This window comes from Mastigoproctus giganteus, chromosome 7 (assembly GCF_048544385.1).
Source record: "Mastigoproctus giganteus isolate SK-2022 chromosome 7, ASM4854438v1, whole genome shotgun sequence".
Lineage (NCBI taxonomy): Eukaryota > Metazoa > Arthropoda > Arachnida > Uropygi > Thelyphonidae > Mastigoproctus > Mastigoproctus giganteus.
Window position 1 is genome coordinate 42,880,063 of NC_143581.1, and position 22,406 is coordinate 42,902,468.

A 22,406-nucleotide genomic window follows, 5' to 3' on the forward strand; every position below is an offset into this window, starting at 1 on the left:
CGTAGATTTACCATTCGTAAATTGCCGCCATTGTTACGTGATACAAAATATCTCGAACTAGATAGCATAAGCTTAGTATAGTATAGTACATAATATAATATTGTCAATTAATCAGTAAATCTATTAATCTTGTTGAACTTCATTGTCAGTTAAATTGTACTTTTAACTATATACAATAACGACTTAGATTACGTAACATAAATAATTAGCAAAAATAAATAATTAATACTTAACTTGATACGGAAGTTATATAAAGGGATTTCGTAGATAACACTCGATACTGAAACATAAATATAGCATTATAACTGTGTTGGGATACAAGTTTAGGGTTTTAATTTTGTACTGAAATTGAAATTTTATTGAAATTAAATCGAAATCATGACTCAGACCAGAGCAGCAAAGCAAAAGGCTCAAGCTAATGGGAGTGCTGTGGCTCAGGGGAGAACTGAGGGGGGCAGTTGCCCTCTGAATCACAGCCTTTTAAAATGCACTATTTGCTTGATGCTTGTGGAGCAGTCAGGTACAGGACATGATACTGCCATGGGGGATGTCTTTGTATGTGTGCGATGCAAGGAGTATAAGGAAATCAGGCGACAACTCAGCGTTGTTATAGGCCTATATGAGAGCTTGAAGGACAGGATGGATGCCCTCAAAGGATTAAAAGTGAGAGGCCCATCAAGCTCTCAGCTGCCCACACCAACGGCAGAGCTTGCACTTGGGCATCACGCAACACAGCGGCAGCCCCCAAGGCAGAATGCGCTAGTCCCAAAGGAACTAGTAGTTGTTGATGATTCTATTGTCAGGGAAACGGGAAACATGCTTTGTAAAAAGGATAGGTGGACCAGGACCGGGGTATGTCTGACAGGGGCAAAGGTTGATGACGTTGTAGAGCAGATATCATCTTTTAAGGGCACAAATGGTGATATAGCTGTACACGTTGGCACTAATGATATTAAGAGTAGGAGACCGGCGGAATTATTTAACAAGTACAGGTCACGGTTGAAAAAAAGCCATGAATTAGGGTTGAATTTGAAAGTGTCTGCAATTCTGCCCAGACACAATAGGAGGGAGTATATGATGGAAGCCCTGTCGATCAATTCGGCCCTGGAAAGATTGTGCAAGGCTCAAGGGGTAAAATTTTTTTTCAGCCTGGTCTGTACTTGTTAACAGGAGAGACTGCTTCTACAGGGATGGGATACACTTAAATAGATAGGGTGCAAGAATGTTTGCTGATGCTATCGAGGCAGTGTTAGGTGGGTCAGAAAACTGCTAGATTGGGGGGATACAAGGACTAATAGATTAACAGTAGCCACTGGCAGAGGTGAAAGTGATTCTTTCACTGCTTCTATTGGAATGAGCAGCAGCTTGGAAAATAAGATGCAGGATATTTCAGAGACTGCTGGGAGTCATTGGGGTACAAGTAAACACATGGGTTGTGTTAGGGTAGCTAAGAAAAAGAACAGGTGCATGTATACTTGCGTGTACACCAATGCTAGGAGTTTGGTAAATAAATTTGATGAATTTGAGGTATTGCTCAAAGCATCAAAGGCGGATATTGTTGGGATATCAGAGACGTGGTGTCACACAGATATAAGTAATGCAGAACTGGAATTTGGGGAGTACAACGTCTACAGAAAGGATAGACAGGATAGGAAGTTAAGAAACACATAAAATCCAAGGAAGTGAAGCCAGTCGACATCGCTGGACAGTGCAGTGTAGAGTCAGTTTGGTGTGACGTAAGCATTGGGAGATCAAAATTAAGAGTAGGAGTGTGCTATAGGCCTAATGACTCTGATGAGTATACAGTAAACCTCTGCTATTCGTGGGGGTTACGTTCCTGAGAAATGCCGTGAATGCCGAAAACGCGAATACTGAGTTATGGCTCCCATAGTAATAAAGGGGTTCCGTTCCAAAGTATGAAATATATAAGAAAAACTAGTCTAAATTTTTGTCTATGTATGTATTATATGTACCTTCATAATATGACTATGTACATAGACAGTACATAGTGAAATGCAAGCATATGGCATCGAAATGAAAATAAGAAACAATTTAATATTAAATGTAATATTTATTAGAAATTTCAAACAAATCTTTCAAACCAGCGCCTTTGCTATAGCTAAAAAAACTTATCCCGCCAGTGCTATCACCAGTTTCGCTAAAGTGTTGATAAAGGAGTTTTGCCTTTTCACACTAGCAAGGGTTTTGTGGATTTATTGGATGATTGTTTTCTAAATCAGCATGTTTGGGAGGCAACTAGAGGGAGCAATACTCTTGATTTGATTATCAGTAGTGATTCTTCATGCATTAAGAATCTGCAGAAGTGGGATTTACTCAAGGAGGTAACTACCATCAGGGGTAAAGGGAAGGGTTATTGCATTTGTAAAGGCGACTACGATGGTCTGAGACAGTATTTAAATTCTATACAGTGGGACCAACTGATGATGTTACCAACAGCAAACTCAAAATGGGAGGCATTCAAAGAACTTATCTTGGAAGCTACTAGGCTTTACATACCAACTAAGAAATATTGTTCAAGGATCAGGCCTAAATGGATGTCAGATGAACTAATGAGACATATGGCAGAGAAGAAAAATGCATAAATTAACATGTGACACAGAAGCCTATGATAGATAAAAGTTGATCTGATGTTACTCCACCAAAAAATAACATTTTTTGGTGGAGTACCATCATTCAGAAATATGACCTTGATTTACTTTACTATATATTACTGAAGAAGGGTGTTTCTATGATGTAATCAAATTCAAATTGATATCGATATGAATGGTTTCGTAAGCAAACTCCATGATGCATATCTTTCATTAAACTTAAGGCTGAGGTAACTCGAATGCAATACCAGAAATCACCTCAACAACTAACTTTGTTGCGCACAAATTTTTGAATTGCAAGGCCTTGTGTATCATTCACCTTGTTACTTTTCTAAATATCACATCCTAAAGTTATGGGGACCTACTCTCTTTTCAAGTTTATATCATGTACAGTTTGAATTTTTAATGATAGTAGTTATATTATTCATAAGGATGTTTCCCAATGAGAAATGGACATCATGGAGTTTCTCAGTGAACCATTTATATCTTAGTATGAGTTTTATTGACATGAGAAATCACATTTCTTTGTGGAGCTGGCAGAGTTTCACATGGTAATTTACAACTACTATCACTGTATCAGTTTTTATTTTACTTTATATTTAACTAAAGCTTAGAATTCGATATTTGAAAAACTTTTTAATGGTGGGAAATTGTTATAATTACTATTGTTGCTATGCTGCTTTGTAATCCACTGAAGTATTGCATAACCTTTCTACAGTAGTTGATGATCTTCACACTTTGCTACTAGCAATTCCATAAAATATTAGGTTTCAAAAATCTGGCAAGGGGCTAAGTCCCAATGCTGTCATATTTATAAGGTTCTATTTCATGTAATAAGTATATATATCAAACATCATTTTGCTTATTAATACTATAACCTTTTCAGGTGTTTGTCTTGTCACTTCTGTTATGAAAAAGGATGTAGCAACCTGGAAAACTCGATTGCTTTTAATATTAGGCTGCATCATTACAAGTTTTGGTGCTTTCTGTTTTGGTACCGTCTTTGTGCAAGCAATTATGCATGATATTGCAGGAGGTTCCAGTGATCAAGTTGAGTTGTGTTAGTATTTAATAAACTTTCTTCTTGTAAAACATTTTGAAGTTCAGTGAATGCAGATCACATCAGTGGAAATCTCATCTGAAATATTCTTAACTTTTTCTTTCATTTCTAAAATCATATAGTTCACTCATCAAATGGATGAAAAACGGAATTTTCTTTCATGTTTTTTTCAGTGCTGATTTTCTCTTGCACATACTGCAAATGTATTAGAAGCATGGTTGACTGTCATATAATGAGAAATCATCAAACAATAAATTAAGTGTGAAAGTGCTTTGTCTTTTGTTTTTCTTTTTAATTTAAACAGCAGCTTTTCATGATTCTGCCTATGTATTACACAAAGATTATTACCAGATTACATGGTTTTATGCACATGAAGAATAAGACATGTAAATTTTTGAATAATACTATGTCAGGATTTTATTTTTAAATAATGCAATTATTTTAAAATTTAATCCAATATGAAACAGTTGAAGGATACATCAGTAAAAAGGAAAAAAATTAACAATATGTAAGTTAAACATGTTGCACTCCACTGAAAGGAGAGTTCAGAGAATTTTAATTAAAAACTTAGATAAGTAAAGCCAAATGTTGCAGAACTCTTTGGTTTTCCTGTCAGAGGTATTTTATAAAAATTAAACAGATATGCAAACATTATGTTATTCTGCCATCCACAAAGAAAAGACAAAAATAATAACAAATAATAAGGAGAATCTCCTGGCAGCTTTGCTTCCAACAAAGGAGCCATGAGATTCTGAAGTCCTCAACTCTGATTGAACAGCTTAATGAGAGATGCCTAATGATTACCAGGAAAGCTAGAGCACTGTGAAGCTCTCTTGGCTACAAAGACAGTTTGCTGCAGCCACTCATTCTTGCATACCATTCACTCATGCATATATACATATGAAATTCATACTGAACTCATGAACGTATAAATATACATTTCATGTGCATTTATATGTGTGTATTTTGAGGAGGGGTGGGGCAGGTTAGTGAGGTATGGATTGTTTTTCCTCATCCAGATATGCAGACATACATAGAGGGCTTGAACTTTTTGAACAATTATATCGGTAACATAGAAATAGAATTTGAAAAAAAGATTCCAAACTTTAAAATGACATGGTCCCGTGTTTAATGATTTTTTTTATTTATTAATTACATTCTACATATCTACACTATATAGTTTTCATTACCGATCAATTGTCATGACCCATCAAAAAAAAAATTCAAAAAGAAAGATGTGACCTGCCATATAAATTGGTTGCCAACTGCTGCTCCACAGCTAAAAGGAGCAAAAGACAGATCAAGACACTAACCATTCATTTGAGCCAAGATGTTCATCATACCCTGAGAAGTGATACTATCCATCTATATCACCGGCTGGAAGCAGAAAAATCTCTTTCATTGAAATTGAATACACTAAAGCATTTGATTTTGACTGCACTGACGGGATGTATAGCAGATTGAAGATGTACAAATATCTCTCCAATTTACAATGGTTATTCCAAGAGTAAATACTCTTTGTAAATTAATAAACCTGTAAGTTTAATTTACAGCACTGTAATTTTTTCTGCTGACTTTTCATACTGTAGTAGGAAAAATATGGAATCTGCAGTAAAGATTGTCTTGCAGAATCAACTGAACAGAAATAGAATTATATAAGAAATACACAGCACAGGTATATTACTCCAGTTCTTTTGGTATCAAAAAAAAAAAAAAAAAAAGCAACAGTAATTTTGACATAGTATATTTAGACTTTACTAGAGATTTTAATTCTGTTCCATATGCCTTTTGTATAAATTTTAACATGAGGCCACAAGTGAAAAGAAACTACTGTGGATAAAAGGCTGATTAAATGATAGAAAACAAAGTTAGTTAAACTTCTGGTTTTTTAAGTAACTCACCTCCTAATCCTTTTACTTATAGTTTAACAAGCTTCTAGTCACCATATCCTGCCTTTCTAAATAATCTAGTTAAATTTATTTTTAAGAAATTTATCTGTTACTTAAAAAATTAGTTTAACTATCTTATTTAGAATTATATTATACTTAACTAGAAGCTTGTATAAGCTACAAGTAAAAGGATTACATGGAAAGCAAAAAACTTAAGGAAGTTCATAATTCATAAGGACCTAGAAGTAATTGTGCAATCTTATAGGAATTTCTCTCATTAGTGCAGACAAGCTGCCAAGACAACATGCAGTGTTATGATATACATGATTTTTTTTTTGGTAGGGACAAAGGAATAATTATTCCATTACACAGTCTTGGTAAGGCCATATTCTGAGTATTGTATACTATACAAGTTTGGAGCTCTCATCTCAGAAAGTGTGTGTGTGTGTGTGTGTTGCAAAATCTTGAGGCCTGATGGGGACCTGATAAAGGTATTTAAAACTTCAAAAGGTCTGAATAAATTAAATAACAGGAATATCTCTTTTATTTTGTAGGTGGCACAAATCAGAGAACATGTGCTTAAAATATAATTTCTGCAAACAGAATAACATAGTGGCTACTAGAAAATTCTCTTTTGAGGAAGGGATTATCAACAGTTCTAATAAATTACCATATAATCTTGTAGAACTAGATAGCTTATGTAAAATAAGCCTGGCTTCCTTGCATAAATTTGCTTTTATGTATATTAATACTAACAGCTATTGCCCAAAAATTGAGTAACAACCTTTCTCTGTCCTTGTTATTTTAGAGCCAATTTTTTTCTCAGAGTATTCTTATAGAAGAGTATTTCTGTATTTTGTATCTTACAAGGAGGTGATTCATAAGTAATGCCTCTTTGACCTTAAAAGTATAAAGACAACAGATATAAAGTTGAAATTTATATCAATTTATTAAATAACAGATATTTAATAATTTTTTTAATTCCTAGGAAATAAACAAACTAACTAAACAAACACATTATTCTATGTATCCAACTTGTTTATCAATAAATTTTTGCTATCATTCTTTCCAACTCACATACACACTGTGGTAAAAGGATGGACTTTGCTGCTGAAACCAACCTCTTACTGTCTTTTTCATCTCATCACTCGAAAAATTAACATAAAAAAAAAAAATAAAAATAATATGAAGCCAAACATAATAAAACACGCCTGCTTGCTCTATAAAAATATGAAGCCAAGTCCAAGCTATGTGCAAGATGACGCAAAACTCTCCACCCTAGGTGATATTTTCATCTGGGTCATAGTGTGTGGCCTGGCATTATTAGCATTAGTTGAGGCATATGATACAAGAAAGCAAGTTTATATAGCATCAGCCAAAAAAAAAAAAAAAAAAAAAAACCTTCCCATTTCACCCACCTAGTCACTCCAAATGTTTGTCTAGTTCAGCCTTAAATTTATTTAAGCTATCAACTTCCGCAGTTGATATGATGTGGTTACAAAGGAACTGGATGCAAAACATAATTTTGATATCATATATTTGGATTTCAGGTAAGCTTTTGACACTGTTGAACATGGAAGACTATTGTACAAATTGGAGCAGAATAGTATTAAGGGTAAGTTGCTACAATGGATAAAAGGATGGTTTTGTTATTTAGTTTTTAGGAGCATTAGCAACTAAGGCCATATTGCTCTGGGATATGCGGTGGTCATTCCCTGACCTTTCCGCATCCTCTGTATTTGATGGTGATGGGGCTCGAACCCTGGTCTAATCAAGAAGCGTGTGCTACGCACTGCTGTTCCTTCCCACCTGGCTATGGAGGCGCCTGGTTGAGTGGGAGAAGACAGAAGGTGGTAATTAATGGGTGCTGCTCTTCGTGGACTAATGTTATTAGTGGAGTCCCACAGGGTTCGGTGTTGGGTCCTCTGCTGTTTTGTATATTTATCAATGATATTGATGAAGGTATATCAGGCTTAGTGTCGAAGTTTTCAGATTATACAAAGGTTGGCAGGGTTGTTAATGGCAGTGTGCTACTGCAACAGGATCTAGATAATTTGGGCAGATGGGCTAAGAAGTGGCAACTGAAGTTTAACCTTGACAAATGAAAAGTGCTGCATATGGGTAGAAGTAACCCCAGAGAAACGTACCAACTGTGTGATACTACACTTAAGGTGGTAGAAAATGAAAAAGACCTGGGAGTAATTGTGCAGTCAGATATGAAGTTTTCTGAGCAATGCAGACAGGCTGCCAGGGCAGGTCATGGGGTATTGTCAATGATATATAGGAATTTTGCTAGCAGGGAAAAGGAGGTGATTGTCCCTCTGTATAAGGCAATGGTCAGGCCACGCCTTGAGTACTGCGTACAAGTCTGGAGGCCTCATTTTAGGAAGGATGTAGATTTGCTTGAGCGTGTACAGAGAAGGGTAACAAGGTTGGTGAGGGGAATGAAGGGATCCTCTTATCAAGAGAGGCTTAAGTTCTGCAAATTGCAGTGGCTGGAGACTAGGCACCTGCGCGGTGATCTGATTGAGGTGTATAAGGCCTTGAATGGATTGAGCACACTGAATTCTGATGGGATCCTTCCACTTGTTTTCAGATTACGAACCTAAGGGGGCATAAATTCAAATTAAGAAAAGACAGATATAGAATAGATGTGCGGAAATTTGCCTTTAGCCAGCAGGTGGATAATTGCTGGAACAAACTTCCATCTGTTGTTGTGGAAGTTGATAGGTTAAATAAATTTAAGGAGGAACTGGACAGGCATTTGGAGGGAATGGTGTGATTTTTTTTTTTTTTTTTGGCTGATGCTGCATAAGCTCATACACTTGCTTTCTTGCTTGCTCACTTGCTTCAACTACCTGCTGGGTAGTTGATTGCTCATAGTATGATGTGATTTAGTTTCCTCTTAGAGCCATCTTTTTTTGTTTTATAGCCCTCACAAGTTTATCAAGTGCTTTGCAATATCTTTCCTTATTTATAGTAACCTTTTTCTAAAAAATTAACCAAAACTGTGTCTTCTCTGTCCCAAAATACTGTGGCCATCATTTTTCATGATGACTAGGGAACTCTTTTCACTGAAGATGGCCATATATGTCCATTCCATAGGCTGGCATTTAAAATAAGGTTCATAATGGAAGATATATGTCACATCACCTGTTATCAGGCTTTTAAAAAATCTCCTTAAAAGTTATTGCACTCCTGCAGCAGGTCTTGACAGATCTCCTGCATAGAGAATTTTATTTTTTTTTGTTAACAGTTCGGGTACTCATTTGCAGCATAATTTCCTATAATGTAATGTGTCTAAAATGATTAATACACTTATTTTTGAACACACAGTGGTTGCATAATTGCATCCAAAATCTTAGTTTTCTTCAATATACTCAAATTTCCATCCTTCACTCCTTGGCTGGTCACATATGTCAATAATTCCTTAAAAACACGCAAGCCATCTACAAACATCATCTATAAACATTACCAACAACAGTGCCTTGTTGGTAAACTTTCTTCAATTTTTCATAAATCCAAAAAGCTCTGTTTTCTGCTGACCTGAGGAGGAACTGAATGGCCAACCACTGGCAGAAACAGACATCAGTTTGACTGTTCATACCTGCACAGATCCATAATAGACAGAAACTTTTACTTCAGCAAGTTCATGTCTTAATATCTATATTAGCAATAGATAAAATTTCATGATGCTAATTCAATTACAAAAAAATTTGTTGTTCATGAAGCATTACTTATGGATTAACCCTTGTAAATTCCTGACTTTACAAGGATTGGTTTAAACATTCTCTGAAAGCATAAATAATATCTGTAAAGGCTCAGGCTTTTTAATTTACCTTTTACAAAACTGACAATTCTTTATTTATTTAAAAATATAATTTTTACAAATTTCATTATATAACTCACATCACAGATTAGAAATATATTTTATAGTTGCTATTAATACTAGAAAAAAAAAAAAAAATCATTAGAATTCCTTTATTCATGCTGAAAAGCAGCCAACTGATATGGGTTTAACAAAATAAAATTATTATCCTTAAAAAAAAGGTCCCATGTAGGGGTAGAAGAGGAGGGAGAATTTCATTTACTTTATGCACAACCTATATACATTTATAAATTAAAAGAAATAAAATTTGAAATAATCATTTCCTTCTGAATATACTAACAGGTGTACCTTTATCTTCTGTAACTTCATTTTCTTCTATGTCTTTTTGTATTGTTTCCTTTCCTTTTGTGATATCTGTTCCACTAAAATTATGAGTGATTTCATAATCATTGCTACACTGATATGAAAGAGTTCTTACTTTTGGAATGTGAATATAATTATTAACCTTTTTTGTTGGTGGAGTCTGTGTAGAAATGGAATGTGCTGAATCTCCTAGACTAGTAGATAACACCATTGCTGACCGTACAGTATCTAACCTACTCGATACTGATGGTGTACGTAGGCAATTCCGAAATACCTAAAAGAAAAAAAAAATACACTAAGCAAAAAAAAAAAAAAATTTTAATTTTATATTTTTTCTCCCAATCTTGAAATTCTCTCGAATATATCAGAATCATTATAGTATACCAACAAAATACTAACCGTTAAATGTAAGCAATTATAAACTAAAAAATTGACAATTTTAAATATATATACTTTTCAGTTTATCTACAGTAATTTTTATTATGAAATTGCAATTTTGAAATATTAAATCTTACTAGTATTTTGCTATCCTGGAGAGAGTTTGTATCAATATAATTGAAAGAAATAAAAAAATAAATTAATAAATTATTTATTAAGTTTTAAAAGAAAATTTTGGAAGTTTACAGTTCAGCTTTTGTGCATTCTGTATCTACCATCAAATTTATAAAATGTGAAAAATCATGATATAAGAGTATCATATTAGTTCACAGCTTAATTTTCAGGAATGAGTAGTTAGGCTATTCCCTACTCCAATGAGGAGAACTTTCACTCTGCTCGCAAGTTCTTCAATCACTCCTTAGTGCCTTGAGAGAGACTAGCTGGAAGGAAACTTCCTAACCATCAAAACCTTGCAAAATTGAGATGGCCTCAGCTAATAAAAAATGATTCTAGACGTAAAAAAGTTAAAAAATTGATCATCATATTTATACATGTAACTGCTGCATTTGTTATGCCAATTTTGCATAACAAGTGCAGCAGTTACATATCTGAAAATAGGGACACAATACTGTACATTAAGTGCTTTAGAGAATATGGCACTCAAAAATTGTAATTGGACTGATGGGCAATGTTAGCATATGCTCTTCACAGATGAGTTCAGATACAGCTTGCAGCAAGATTCTTATTGAGTCTTAGTGGTATGAAAGTGGAGCCCAGAACAACCCAGTGTAAATACAAGAATGCAGTTAATTCAGTGGAAGTGGATAGGATGGCATCAGTCTCTGGTAATGCAGAGTGCTAGATCATCAGGAGCAGAACCCTAGCTACATGCAAGTATAGAGGTAAGATCCTGAAACCCAGTCCTTCCTCTCATGCTGGTGCTGTAGATGAAAAGTTTCTCCTGATGGACAACACTGCTCAATTCCAAAGGGTATGGGTAGTCAAAAATATGTTGGAAGATAAGAATATCAACCATAAGAACTAGCTTGCCTGCTCACTGACCTGAACATCACTGGGCACATCTGGGATGAACTTTAAAGACAATGCAGCTTGTCCAGACTGTTCAGTGACACTTAATCAGCTGGAAACAGCATTTACACAAAGGTGGCAACTGGTTCTTCAATAACTCGTTGATACGTTGATTTTATCAATCGTTTGAAACACATCTGGTGGTTGCTGGGGGCCTGCACCATAGTAAATGTCAAAAGGTAAGTAGCAGCCATCATCAATCCACTGCAGGATGGAAACCTCCTCAACGATTCATGTTGAGGGAAATGGACCATAATCTGCCACGCTAGTCCAGTGCGGGTTGGCAGATCGACCGTATTTAGTAGTCAGGGGCTTGAACCCCAGTCTATTCAGCGCGTGTGTTACTGCACTTCCACTCCTGACCACTCAGTTACAGAAGCCGTTAGTAAATGTTAACACTATTTTAAATGCATAAGCCATACACACTGATGACAAAAACTGTTCCTAGAAGCTTACAAGTTCCAATAAAACTGCAATTATTGCTCACTCTGAAGTTGCTATGAATCTTTTTTTTGGCATACATTAATTAGAATACAGCTTCAACTATATCATGAGGTATGTACCAGGTGGTTATAAAATAAGTTTCCATATTCAGGAGACCCTAGTGTGAAAACGGTTAGAGTTAGCACTGTGAGAATCAGTGGATATGTCATTTAGAGTTTGGGAAAGCGATTTGCAGAAGAAGAAAAAAATATAGTTCAAATTTCTGCCACCAGGGGAAAAAACGGCACTGCACATATGTAAAATTTGTCATTTACTTCAAGACATGCTGCTTACACAAACGAAATCCTGTTAGATAAAAGCAGAAAGACCAGCGCCACTGTCAATAACCATTATAGCTCTTACAAAAGAGGAACGTGCTCTTTTAGTAAACTGTTCTATCAGAATAATAGTAACGCTAATGCAGCACTGCGTGAATAACGGAAACTTAAAGGTTTGCATAAAGGACCTTTGACGTCAGTGGGGCTTCGAAAACTAATAAAGAAATTTGAAGCGACCAGGGAGTTAGGTGTGATTCCAGGCAGGGGACAACCATCAGAATGGAGGTAGTGGATGAAGTGGCGGTTGCAATGGCCTCCAGGTCAGAATGCCAAACACTACCAGTCAGTAGTGCCAGAGGTGTGCCAAGAGACTTCAATCTTCCTTGGTCTACTGTACATAAAGTGCTCTGAATAATTTTACGCTGGTTCCCATACAAGATTCACGTAGTGCAAGAACTAAAGTCTTGTGATCAGCAACAATAAATAGACTTTGCTCTACAATTTTTGACTCGTATGGAACTTGATGATACATGGGCTCAAATGATCTTGTGGTCTGACGAGGCACATTTCACTCTGTGGGGCTGTAAATGCACAAAACTGCCAAATATGGGGAACTTCTCGCCCATCTGCTATGCATGAAAGACCACTAAAAAGACCATACGTTACAGCAGCATTTCCCAAAATGTGTTGTTCTGCAGAACACTAATGTTCCGTGAGATGTAAACAAGTGTTCCACAAAAATTCGTAATTAATAATTAAAAAAATAAAATAAATAAATTTTGCATATTTGTAGCATACACCACTTTTGTATCATTATAATTTTTAACATTATTTTTTTTCCGTTATTAATATACTGGAATAGACTAATAATCAAATAAACTGATGAACACTATTTTGGCAGGCTTTGCATAGAAAACTATGCGTAGAGGTAATGCCATTTATGAAAAAGTAGCAATGTAGTGGTCTAATATACCATTCATATGCGATTTAATACACAGGTTGAAGGAGAGGAGGGAAGCAAACCGATATCAACTAAACTCACTTCCTTGTATAAATTTTTTTTGATAATTTCAGTATTTTTTGATAATCAGTATTTCAAAATATTATTATTAAAATAAATGACGGATTTGTGGTTGTAAAAAGGAAATTTAAAACACAAAGCAAGTACTTGTAGTATTGCAACTGTAGTCGATGAAACCAAACACAATACTGTCACACTTCAAAGTGAAAATGAACAATCACAGCCTTTTGTTCCCCAAAAATCTGAAGTGAAAAAACAGGAGCCAACTAATAAAAGACCAAAACGAAAGTATGATGACAGTTATTTGAATTTCGGCTTTATATATGTTGGAAATAAAGATGCTCCTGATGCATAGTGCATCGTATGTAATAAAATATTAGCAAATAGTTCTTTGGCTTCTGTTAAACTTGTGTTTCATAAGTGTTCCCTAAATATATTGTGAGATGAAAAGTGTTCCATGACTAAAAAAGTTTGGGAAATGCTGCGTTACAGTATGGTGTGGATTCACCAGGGGTTTCCCCATCTCCGTGTGCTGTACATTGTGGGTGTGAAACAGAACACTGTCAATGCCAGAGGTTTAAAAGTGTATGGATTTTGTACATGTGTAGTCTCGTATACCGTAGTTCCTCTGGTCATTTAGCCGCTGGGACCCAACGTTCTCCACACTCTGCCTCGTGGAGGCAGATCAGGTGCACCACTATTATAGTTATTTACTCTGGCAGGTCCTGCCACTTAATTTCCTGAGATTTCAGTGGCTAGGACTTTAAAAAAAATAATAATAAATAAAAATAAATAAAAAATAAAATAAATAAAATAAAATAAAAAAATAAAATAATAATAATAAAAAAAAAACGTTATAGATAGGGGTCAGCGAAAAGGAGTACTATTTATGCGAATAGATGTTATTAAGTTTTGGAGTGTAGGGCTAAAGCAATTTAACAATGGTTCAGATACTAGTAATTATAAGTTAGAGAGAGGGGTGGGGAGACTGAAGGCTGGGGGGAAAGACAGAAATAAGGGGTCCATAGAGAAGATAACCCTCAAATCAGTGGAGCAGGCCCATGCCCTACCAGAGGGAAGAGAAGGGTGGCGAGTGGGGGGGGATGAGCCCAGAAGTCACCTACCCCTCCCACCCAGGGAGTGGAAGCAAAGGGCCACGCAAAGGAGTGTGGCTAAGGAGGGGAAAAAAAAAAAAAAAAAACACAGCAGGGAAGGGAAGAAAAAAAAAAAAGTCTCCTCCTTCTCCTCCTCCCTGCCAGGGGTTTAGTAATTAAAAGTGAATAGGGTTAGAGCACGCTATTCAGATCGCCCAATAGCATTTGGCAGCAGAGGTGCAATCTGTCTGGTTGTCCCAGTCTGATCCCAGCAGGGATCAGACAAATTATAAGGTCATTTGTGGGATAAATCCCATCCGTGCAGTCCGGTGTTTGGAGTCCATCTGTGGTTTGTCAGGTTCGTGGTATTAATCTTGAGTGCGTTCCTTCGTTACCTTGGGATGGGTCGGGTCCTGCGAGTCCTTTATTATGCTAGTTCAGTCCCAAAGGAAAGTCTTGTATCTGGATGAGAGCCAGTTTGGTTGGGTCGAACGATGGTTAGTTTTGTTGTGGTGCCTGTTCTTGATCCCTGTAGATAGCAATAAGTGCCCTCCTTCAGGTGAACAGTCTCTGGGCGAATTTTGTCAACTCCTTATACTCCTCTTGCGAGTCCAACAGGTTTGATTCCCTGTCGCGAGGGAAATAAGTCAGTTTTGTCGTCAGGAGGCAGCAGAGATCCTCATAGTTTTCACAGTTGTACATTATGTGAGACCATGTCTCCAACGCACCACCTCAAGGTCAAGGGGGAGTGCTCCTGCCAAAACTTGCAGAGCATGTGTACTCACAGTGCCGCAGGCCCGTGTAATAGAGAGGAGTATTGTCTGCTGAATGGAATCTAGTGTCCGTCTGTTAACTGCAGTAGTTGCTTTCTGGAACCAGACGGGTAACGTAAGTTATGGTTGGTATAAATGTCGTTTTGTAATATAGTCCCAAGGTGTGCCTCTTGAGTCCCAATCCCTTTTAGTTATTCTTGCAATGAGGGCAGAATATCTCCTGATTTTCTCTCGGATATGTTTCAAGTGTGGGTTGAAAGATTAGTTCCTATCCAGTATGACTCCTAGGTATTTCATCTCACTGAGTAGTTTGATAGTTTTATTTTCTACTTTAATTTGCGGTGGTCTATGGAGATTTAATGTTCCTTTCAGTAGCATTGAGGAGGTTTTTCCCGGTGAGATCTTAAGAAAATGGATCTTCATCCAGTCTTGTAGAATTTGAATTGCTCGATTTGCCTGGGTTTCCAATTGAAGTTGGTTGTCTGTGGCAACAGTCAGTATCAGGTAATCTGCGAATGCCTGTGAGTGGACTTCCCCCAGGTCGAAGGCCAGAAACTCATCCAATACCATACTCCAGAGTAGCGGTCCCAGTACCGAGCCCTGGGAGCAGCCCTTGTAAACAAGCCTGGTCAGCTTCTTGTATGGAGTCACTACTTGTATTTTTCTCTGGGATAAATATGACTTCATTATTTTGTATAGGTTGATGGGTGTTTTTGCCTTCCGCAGTCTAGCCAGGACGCTCGGCCACCAGATGGTGTCGAACGCCCCAGCAAAATCGAGAGAAATAACCAAGAAGTACTTCCTATCACAGGCAGCAGCCAAACTCAGGAGGCTGTCGAGAGCATCCACTGTTGAGGTTCCGGGTTTGAACCCAAACTGTGTGGGCATCACAAGATCTGCAGCTTCATAGTGGTGCAGGAGTCGTTTGTGAAGCATCTTTTCAAGGAGTTTACTAGCAACTGGAAGCAGGGCAATTGGCCGGTATGATTCGGGTTGTTTGGGTGACTTCATAGGGTTTTTAGAATTAATTTCACGTTGGCCATTTTCCAGTCGGTTGGAAAGACTCCGGTCTTCAGGCATGTGTTGAAGAGGTTTAGTAAAGTCTGCGGAGAGATGTCTACTACTTTTTTAATAATTTCCGGCTCCAGAAGGTCTGGGCCTGGGCATTTTTTATTCCTTATTTGTTGTGCTGCCTGTTGTAGTTCTTCTAGGGCAAAAGGTGGTTCCATATGGATATGGTGTACACATGGTAGGAATATACCCAGATCCTTGACATAACATGGCCTCAACAATGCCCCCTGCATACACACTACTCGGACTCCTTCCAGTCACTATCTGGCAGAGTAGAGGTAGCAAGATTATACACTAGCTGATCCGGAAGCTTCCTAAAGAGTTACTAATAGGTTCGGTCCGGTGTACTAACTAGTGGCCGGCCTGTGAACACCGTTTTAGAACTGTACCCTTGAAATGTAAGGAAGATTGGATCTCGGCATTATGTTCATCATAACCTCAAAAGTCATCAGTCATACTGCATGATGGAAGAGATGGGGAAGGGTTGACCGGAACTTAGCTCTAGAGACTAAACATGGGTTCCACCACTTCAAGCCTCTAGTAAGCAAAGTGGTGGTATTGCTCTGGTTGATGTGAGTCATCTACCACCTAGTAATGCTTAGTAACACAGAGGGGCGGCATTACTCCATGTGGTGTGGATGCCACACTTCGACCCCTGCTTACATTGGTTCACACCTGGGTGGTCACCCGCAGTGTGATTGTACACAGAGGTTATACCCAGGATTACTAACAGTCCCACCATCATGAAGGTGCAAGCAGAGGATTTGGCTGTCACAGACCGTCCAGACTTTGCCGAAATTGGGTCCACTTGACATGAATGTCACCCGAATATCAGTTCCATCAGCGTTTTAGACTCCCAAGTAGCAAGTACAGCTTGTCTGGCATATCTGAGAGAATGTCCGTGACAACCTCAAGAACCAATGATGGAAAACCACAGGATGCACTGAATGGAGTGTTCTGGGAATGGTAGGAGGTGATTTACCAAGATCATCAGTACATCAGTTGGAAGAAAAGTAGGGGATGCCATCAGGTTTATTTTCAGCTGAGGTGGCAACAGAACCATCCAGTTTTGACAGAGGTGGAACCAGAGATGGACAAATAGCTTTGGCAAGCAACTAGAATGCTCGACGGTTCTGTGCATTCTAGTTGCTTGCAACTGTTGTGAGCTTTCTTGGAAGCAGAAAATGAATCTGGAGATTTGGATGCAACTCAAATGCAATATGCAACGTTCTTATCTTAGCACATTTATTGGAAAATCAAGGTTTAGGAAGAGATAAAGGAAGAGATTTTAGGTTGGAGTGTGGAATAAAAGTTTTCATCCCTACAAGAATAATTTCGCTCACGATCTGAGCAATGTTGACGTCAGAAGGGTTGAAACAGTACTCTGATCAAGGAAAAGAAATCTTGCAGATCATCCCATTTTGCATTCTTGTAATGCCAAACAACATGAATTTGAGAATGCTGAGAGAGAAAGGCTCCACTGCAGAAGAGACCATCAACCAAGTCGTGATCTGAAGTACCTAGAGGACCAATCACCTCAACGGGTTGTTTTGTTAGAAAAAGATCAAGAGAGTTTGCTGTGTGTTTAGGATTGTCTGGTATTCTGCTAGGTAAATGAACAATATCTGCGAGGTCATTCATAATTGCAAAAGCCTCAGCATCTTAACCAGCTGGGTTTGTGTGACTAGAAAATGGAAGCCAAAAGGAGTTATGAACATTAAAATCGCAAAGGAAAATTACCTCACTGTTAGAAAGTTGGACTAGAGAAAGTAAAGTTTCAAAGAGAGGAAGTCAAAGAGTTTCAAGTGAGTAGTGGATTTCGGAGAACAGCAGAGGCAACAAATGAATTTGACAGAATGGGGCAGAGAGATTTTAAGCCAAAGAAGATCAAAAAGAGGAGATTCCAAATTACTTTTGGATATGCATACGCATGATAAGAATATACCCATCTAGCTCTTTGACATAATGTGGCCCCAACAATACCCCTGCATACACACTACTCTGACTCCCTCTAGTCACTATCTGGCAGAGTAAAGGCAGTGAGATTATACACTAGTTGAAACAGAAGCCTCCTAGAGAGTTACCAATAGGTTTAGTCCAATGGACTATGTCTTTCATAAACACCAAATCTTTTGTGAAAGATTTGGTGTTTGTGCCCCCCTGTTACCTGCCACTTTGCAAGAGTTGAGAGGACGTATCTCTGCAGCTATCGCTCAGATTGGCAAATAATATGCTGGAGAAGTGTGGCATGAATTTGATTACCACATTGACATGTGCAGAGTCACACTTAGGACCCATATTGAAAGACTGTTAGGTAACTGTTGAAAACTTTGATATTTATGCTTTCATTTCATAGCTTTTTTTTTACAGAAAAATATGTAGTTACTTTCAAATAAACTGTCAAAGTTGTTCAACATTTTGACTAACCCTGTATATATATATATATCCACAACATTAGTTGTGGATATATATATACACCTTAATGAGTCTTACATAATAATACATGTGAAGCGTGCATGAACTGTCTAAAGCTAACAATACTGCATTCAAACTTCATCTATGAATTTATTTTTTCCATACAGGCTGTCAAGAAAAAAGAAATAATGATTGACAGATTTCTATTTGTCCAATTTTAAAGTGTATAATCTTGCTGTCTCTACTCTGTCAGATAGTGACAGGAGGGAGTGCGAGTGTATGTTTGTGGGTGGCATTGTTGAAGAGGGTACATTACGTAAAGGAGTTGGTTACATTCTTGCAATGGTGATTGTCTCTTCTCCAATGGAGCCTTTCTTTCATGGACATTCTCAACCTCCTTTTGTTTGGCATTACAAGAATGTAAAATGGGATGATCTGCGATATTTCTTTTCTTCTATTCCTTGGGTGAATTATTGTTTCAAATTTTCTGATGTCAATATTGCTCGGATTGTGTCAGTTAAATTACTCTTGTAGGGTTGAAATCTTTTGTTCCTCACCCTACCTTAAAATCTCATCCTTTATTTATTGTAATTTGGAATTTCCTTGGTTTTCCAATAAATGTGTTGAGGCTGTTCAGGATAAGAATGCTGCATACTGCCACTGGCTTACATCCAAATCTCCAGATTCACTTTCCGCTTCCAAGAAAGCTCACAACAGTTGTAAAGTAGTTATTAATCAGTCCAAACTATATTTTGAACAGGCTGAGAGTAGAAAAATAGTTTCTTGTCCAAATGGTAGTTGAGCATTCTGGTTGCTTGCCAAAGCTATTAGTCACAACGTTTATCCATCTCTGTTTCTACCTCTATCAAAACCGGATGGTTCTATTGCCACCTCAGCTAAACATAAAGCTGCTAGCATCCTACTTTTCTTTCAACTTGTGTACTGATGATCTTGGTAAACTACTTCCCAGTACACTGCATTCAGTGCATCCTGTAGTCTTCCATCAAATGTTTTGTCAGAAGAATTTTTAACAGCTTTGATGCCAAGAAAACACCAGGACCTGATGGTATTTCTCCACTTGCTCTCAACACTTGTGCTCCTCAGCTTACTCCTGTTCAATGTCGCTTTTTACACTTTGTCATTCCAAAGGTGCTTTGCCTTCTGCTTGGAAATTTGTTCATATCCAGTCAGATATTAAAAAGGGTGATAAATCCCTTCCATCCATTTATCATCCCATTGCACCTACTGTTACTCTTTCCTAAGTAATGGAGAAATCTATTAAGGAGAAATCAACTCCTAAACTATCTAGAAACCTTCCAACTAACGAATGATCACCAGTATAGATTCTGTCAATGTCAATCCACTCATGATATACTGGCTTATGTTGCCCATTGATGGAAAAATTCAATGGAAAAGTTTGGTGAAACTCAAGCAGATGCTCTTGATATTTCAAAGGCTTTTGATCGTGTTTGGCATAAAGTCTTCTAAATAAGCTTCCATCTTATGGTTTGCCAACTGTTTTTTGTAATTGGGGTATCCAGTTTTCTGTGTGACCACTCACTGTGGTAAATGGCTCTCTGTCTTCTAACTTCTCCACTAATGCCAGTGCTTTCCAAAGTTCAGTTCTTTCTCTCGCTCTTTTCCGCTTGTGTATTAATAACCTTTTTCCACTGACCAGAAATCCTATCTATAGTTTGTTGATGACAGCACAATGTATTCCACCTTGAAGTTTGAGAAACCTTTCCCTGCACAAACAGCTTCAACTTCTTGAATATCTACTACCAGTTCCTTAAAGGCTGATATCCAGGTAATTCTCCAATGTAGCAAATAATAACTTAGTTGATTTCAATTCTAATATTGACCTGTCTTACTGAACCCTCACAAAAAGGGTTCTTCTGCTCCTGTGCTTATCTTCTATGACACTCTGATTACTAGGCAAGATTATATATTTCTATTAGGGATTAACCTGACTTCTAATCTCTCTTTGCATAAGCACATTACAAATATTACTTCTTCTATATCAGGCTTAGTGTCGAAGTTTGCAGATGATACAAAGGTTGGCAGGGTTGTTAATGACAGTAATGGCAGTGTGCTACTGCAACAGGATCTAGATAATTTGGGCAGTTGCCACTAAGAAGTGGCAACTGAAGTTTAACCTTGACAAATGCAAAGTACTGCATATGGGTAGAAGTAACCCCAGAGAAACGTATCAACTGTGTAGTACTACACTTAAGGTGGTAGAAAATGAAAAAGACCTGGGAGTAATTGTGCAGTCAGATATGAAGTTTTCTGAGTAATGCAGACAGGCTGCCAGGGCAGGTCATGGGGTTTTGTCAATGATATATAGGAATTTTGCTAGAAGGGAAAAGGAGGTGATTATCCCTCTATATAAGGCAATGGTCAGGCCACGCCTTGAGTACTGCGTACAGGTCTGGAGGCCTCATTTTAGGAAGGATGTAGATTTACTTGAGCGTGTACAGAGAAGGGCAACAAGATTGGTGAGGGGAATGAAGGGATCCTCTTATCAAGAGAGGCTTAAGGTCTGCAAATTGCAGTGGCTGGAGACTAGGCACCTGCGCGGTGATCTGATTGAGGTATATAAGGCCTTGAATGGGTTGAGCACACTGAATTCTGATGGAATCCTTCCACTTGTTCAGATTAAGAACCTAAGGGGGCATAAAATTCAAATTAAGAAAAGACAGATATAGAATAGATGTGCGGAAATTTGCCTTTAGCCAGCGGGTGGTTAATTGCTGGAACAAACTTCCATCTGTCGTTGTGGAAGTTGATAGGTTGAATAAATTTAAGGAGGAACTGGACAGGCATTTGGAGGGAATGGTGTGATTTTTTTTTTTTTTTTGGTTGATGCTGCATAAGCTCATACATTTGCTTTCTTGCATCACATGCCACTACTACTACTACTATATCCATGGCCAAAATTATTGTAAACACCCATCTGTTGAAAAAGTGTTCATCTGCCTCTAACTTTTCACACACAAATTTGTGAAGGCTAAACGGGACACATGATCTTGATGTTGTAGAGCCTGCACATGCTGCATGCAATACGGATACATTTTCAGATGACGTCACACTATGCATTGGCAGGTGGTATAAGACACACCAGTTTGTCTTGAAAGACTTACTGGGACTTGCAAAGATAACTTGTAGTATAGGCCGTACAGGGGTTCATGGTGCTGTCTTCCTCCACAATGTGATCTTACAACAGAGTTCCTCAAACATTTGACACCACCTCTTGATGTTTCAATATGAAGGAGCTTCGCAAACACCGTAACTTATCTGCATTCATGCTGTACATGTGTAACACTTTGAAACTGTGCATACCATTGAACACACTTTGAGTTGGGTTCCTCAAACATTTTACACCACCTCTTGATGTTTCAATATGAAAGAGCTTCGCAAACACCGTAACTCATTTGCATTCATGCTGTACATGTGTAACACTTTGAAACTGTGCATACCATTGAACACACTTTGTTCATTTGTGTGGTAGTTGGAGCCACTTTGAAATGTCTGTTACAGCAGCATCCTCTATTGGTCGTATTTAGTAGTAAAGTAGTATCAGTAAACTCCCAACATTTCTTTTCATATGTGTAACAAAACAAATAATAAAAATGAGTGGTGTAGTGATATAACATCATCATACTTTTATGACATTTTGAATGCATCACCCTGTATATATATAAGAATACACCTAAAAACACAAAATAATTTTCCATGGGCGTCATTTTAAATAAACAGCTGAGAATAAAAATGAATAATATAGAAACATATGCTTACGATACTGCATCAGGTTAGAATTTGGCACTACTGGAGTAAAAAAATTAAATAATAATTTAATATATATTAACAGTGGTCATACTATACAGCCCAGTTTTCCAAACCTTTCCCTTTTTGGCTTGAAGTTGAAATACATGACTTGCTTTTTTCCTTCTGGATACATTAGTGCAAACTGCTACTCACTGTCACAAACAGGAAAATGGTTACTACTTAGAAAAGAATCAAATGGTTATTGAAATGGGATCAGTCTAACTAT

General features: G+C 37.5%; 2 protein-coding genes across 3 annotated transcripts in view; one reads left to right on the forward strand and one right to left on the reverse strand.

Moving 5' to 3' along the window:
- The window catches only part of LOC150082849 (sodium-coupled neutral amino acid transporter 7-like), a 194,468-nt gene extending 190,750 nt beyond the window's left edge, over positions 1-3,718 (forward strand). For both annotated transcript variants that reach the window (XM_090376871.1, XM_090376870.1), the window contains exon 9: positions 3,496-3,718. In XM_090376871.1, coding sequence (XP_090232997.1) covers positions 3,496-3,674 — 179 coding nt within the window. In that variant the 3' untranslated portion in view covers positions 3,675-3,718. The remainder of the gene's footprint in view (positions 1-3,495) is intronic.
- Positions 3,719-9,663: 5,945 nt separating this feature from the next.
- Fam92 (CBY1 interacting BAR domain containing protein Fam92) overlaps positions 9,664-22,406 on the reverse strand; it is an 81,745-nt gene continuing 69,002 nt past the window's right edge. Inside the window, exon 8 of the mRNA XM_090378298.1 lies at positions 9,664-10,024. Within this exon, the coding sequence (XP_090234424.1) occupies positions 9,704-10,024 (321 nt within the window). The 3' untranslated portion in view covers positions 9,664-9,703. The remainder of the gene's footprint in view (positions 10,025-22,406) is intronic.